This window comes from Echinops telfairi, unplaced genomic scaffold (assembly GCF_000313985.2).
Source record: "Echinops telfairi isolate 266 unplaced genomic scaffold, ASM31398v2 ScPeMD7_4;HRSCAF=17, whole genome shotgun sequence".
NCBI classification, from domain to species: domain Eukaryota; kingdom Metazoa; phylum Chordata; class Mammalia; order Afrosoricida; family Tenrecidae; genus Echinops; species Echinops telfairi.
This window is the reverse complement of record NW_022103900.1, coordinates 5,654,521-5,658,171: the sequence shown is the minus strand read 5'-3', so window position 1 is coordinate 5,658,171 and position 3,651 is coordinate 5,654,521. Positions and strand designations below refer to the sequence as shown.

General features: G+C 40.2%; 1 protein-coding gene across 1 annotated transcript in view; it reads left to right on the top strand.

Moving 5' to 3' along the window:
- Nucleotides 1-3,651, top strand: part of CERS6 (ceramide synthase 6) — a 198,960-nt gene that overhangs the window by 149,249 nt on the left and 46,060 nt on the right. Inside the window, exon 5 of the mRNA XM_045297988.1 lies at nt 1,924-2,052. Coding sequence (XP_045153923.1) covers nt 1,924-2,052 — 129 coding nt within the window. The remainder of the gene's footprint in view (nt 1-1,923; nt 2,053-3,651) is intronic.

Below are 3,651 nucleotides of genomic sequence, written 5' to 3'. Positions count from 1 at the left end.
TCTGCATAAAGATAGAATAAGTATGGTGAGAGGATTAAACCCTGGCCACACCTTTCCTGATTTTAAACCATGCAGCATTCCCTGTTCTGTCCCCACCGCTGTCTCTTGATCCATATACAGGTTCCACATAGACACAACGAAGTGTTCTGGAAGTCCCATTCCTCTTAAGGCCATCCGTGGTTTGTTATGACCCACATGTCCAAATGCCTAGGATAGTCAATAAAGCACAAGTAAACATCTTTCTGGCATTCGCTGCTTTCAGCCAAGATCCTTCTGACATCAGAACTGATATCCCTTGTTCCACATCCTTTTCTGAATCCTACCTGAATCGCTGAACCTTCTAACATAAAAGATCAATTACTTATTATGTTCATTATTTACTGTCAGTCTTTCTCCGTTAGAATATATAACAAAGACAGAACTCTGACTGAAGCATTGTTCAAAGCTTAGAGCACTATATCTAGAGCGCTGGAACAGTATCTAGAGCACTATAAATGCCCAATAAATATTTTTAATGGATATGTGATTCTTGACTTTCCAGAATAAAAATATAGAAAAAGTTCCCTCAGGTTTAACCCTTTGGTGTGACCACAGTCTGTTCATAGATCAGTTTTGTAATATGCTGTTCTTTTTTGGTATTTTTTTTTTTTGTCTTCACATACATAGGCTAGAGGAGAGTAGTCCTCCTCTGAAAGTTTCAAGTGCAACACCGTTAAAACCAGTCTTGGCATTTCAGTCTCTAAGAACTTTACTCTGGAAGAAATGTAGATTAAGTAAAAATAAGCATATCACTAGAACAGAGATGATATTTCGAAGCAACAGAAATCCCATGTCATAACAAACTTTAGTCCAGAAATAAATCATCGCCAGAGAAAGGTGACGGTCTCTCACTGCCATGGGATCCATCCGACTCCTAGCCACCCTATAGGACAGGGCGGGCCTGCCCCTTGTGGGTTACTGAGACTGTAACTCTTTACACAAGTAGAAAATCTCATCTTTTTCCCTCTGAGCTGTTGATGGTTGTGAACTGCTGACCTTGCAGTTAGCCACCCAGCATGTAACCATACATACTAGTGATCCTGGTGGTCAAGAAGCAGCCCCCTTGAAATTAACTAAATTTACTAAAGTTAGAAGAAATTAACTAAAGAAGAGCCAATTTATTATTTCTTCTATCAAATATTTCTTTTCTTATGGATGTGGACAGATAACATTTAAAATTCAGGGCTTGCTTGTATAGGGCCCAGAAGAAAAGCCAGTGTGTTAGGATTCTTATTGTTAGCATCCCAGTGGGCATAATTCAAGAAAAGGATGGTAGACATTGAGATACACATTACAAGCACCTATGAGATAACAAGAAAGAGGAATCACCTCTCTAAACCTTACTCTGTGGCTTCTCAGACCTCTCTATAGCCTCTCAGTTCCCTGGGTCTGAAATCCGACCAATGCCCTGTCCTTCTGACCTTAGTCTGCCTTCTCCCACAAAGATGCCACACTTTGGTCTCAAACATGACCTAAACTTTCAAAAGTCCCAACCACAAGCAGGTGCTCCCATTGAATCTGCCGTGCTCCATAAAGTGTCTTCTTAAGATCCAAATCCTTAAGAGCCCTCCTTTGTTTGAAGCCTTGCAGGAATGCCTTCTAGGCTTTCAAGATGGGTTCAAATTCCTTGGTTTAGTATACCAAGGAACTTTAAGATCTGCCCATGTCCTAGAATTTTGGTATTCCTAACAGGCACAGGTTTCCTATGAGTCTCCTGTGGGGTGAAATTTCAGAGAGTAGGGATTACATCTTGTTCAGTTAGTCTTCCCAGTGCTTGGTCCATAGAGGTTCCAGGTAAATATTGGTTGAATGGCTGAATGGTTGAATAGAAATGTTGTGATACTGCTAAACTCTAATATGACTGTGTTTTTTTCCTTACCTAAGGACTTTGGCATTATATTCCTGCACCATATTGTAGCTGTTTTTTTGATCAGCCTTTCCTATGTCAACAATATGATTCGCATAGGGTCCCTGATCCTTTCTCTTCATGAATCAGCTGATGCTTTACTGGAGGTAAGAGTTGTGTCCCATGGGCAAAAGAGGACGCATTTTTGCTTAGGGGCACTGTATTCATTTTAATGGTGGTGAACAATTTGGGGAGGGATAACAATACTGGTTTACAGCATGAATAATATGATCAGTGGCATTGAATTATACATGTAGAAGTTGTTGAATTGGCCAATGTTTTGTTGTGTATATTTTTGCCAAAATGGGAAAAAAAATTACATGAGTAACAATGAGAATGGGGATAAAGAAATTCTAAAATTGATTGTGGTAAAGATTGTACAACTTGTCTTGATGTGGGTGAACGAGTGAATTGTAGGATATATAGATGAAGTGCCAATGAAACTTAAAAAAAGGAGTACAAATCCAGAATTCAGGAAGCTCCAGTATCATCACTTATCCCCTGTGATGATAAATAGCAGTTCGGAAGCATGATCAATGTTGAGTTGGATCTTGCATGTTTCTTTGGGACTTAAATCGGTAAAAATGAAACTTTTAAGTAATATATGAAGGTAAGTCAGAAAGTATTGCTACAAATTCATAGGGACTTCCATGAAATAAAAACATCAAAACTATGATTTCTCAACATATTCACTATCTAGATCTTTATACTTCTAAAGGCAGTGCTTCGATCTCACTAATGCTTCTCTGATGAATTCTGTGTGCTTTGAATTACACTTTGAAGGGCACAAATAGTGGGGGTTTTTCCCCTGCAACAGTTTTATTGGCACATAGTTTACATATCATACGATTGAGTAGTTCAGTCGTTCAGTCATATCAAGGGGAATTTTACAGTCACCATCACATCTATCTTACAGCATTCCCACCCCACCCTCTCTGGTTAAATCACCTTCAGTATGAGTTGTGCTATCACGGTAAGTTCTAGTGCTCCCTCCCTCCCTCATTATCCATTCCCAAAATCCCCTTTCCCTCCCCATCTCCCGCCCCCAACCCCTGCACCCCTATAACTCCTTGTATCAGTCATTATCATTGTACATACCTCCTTCTGTGCTCCCCTGCTGGGAGACCCAACAGAAAACAATGAAAAACAAATCCATCGCACTAAGGTGGTAAGGATCAGGTCATATCAGTATTAAAGACAAAAATAGAAACGTGTGAGAGGAAGAAGACCCCCATCCACATCCCAAGAGCAGGGAAGACATTTCTGTCATGGCACAACGAAGAAATACTTGCACCCAGAGCAGTTCCAAATCCTGTCTTTTGGGAGGTCACCTGGCCAAGAACCATTCTTGTAAAACTCTTTGAGTTTGGGGAACAAAAGGACATTTGAAAATGCAAGATGAGGGCTGTGGTGTGGATGAGGTACGGTTTAGCAGCAAAATCCTCCCAGGGCAGCCCTTGTTCTGATGGAAGAAAGCAAATTCCTGAGCTCAACTTTCCCATCTTGTTTTTCTCACCAGTGCTGTTTTAAAAGTTTTTAAAGCTTTTTCCTAATAAACTCCCATGATGTTCCTTTGCCCTTCAAGAAAAGCTACCAAGATCACCACTTGGGATCCCAAAAATACAGTTGCCCTTAATTAGGCCAGCCGATCCCTCTCTGAAGCCATTGTTTTGATTTAGACTTACGTTTTTCTTAAGACATCTTAC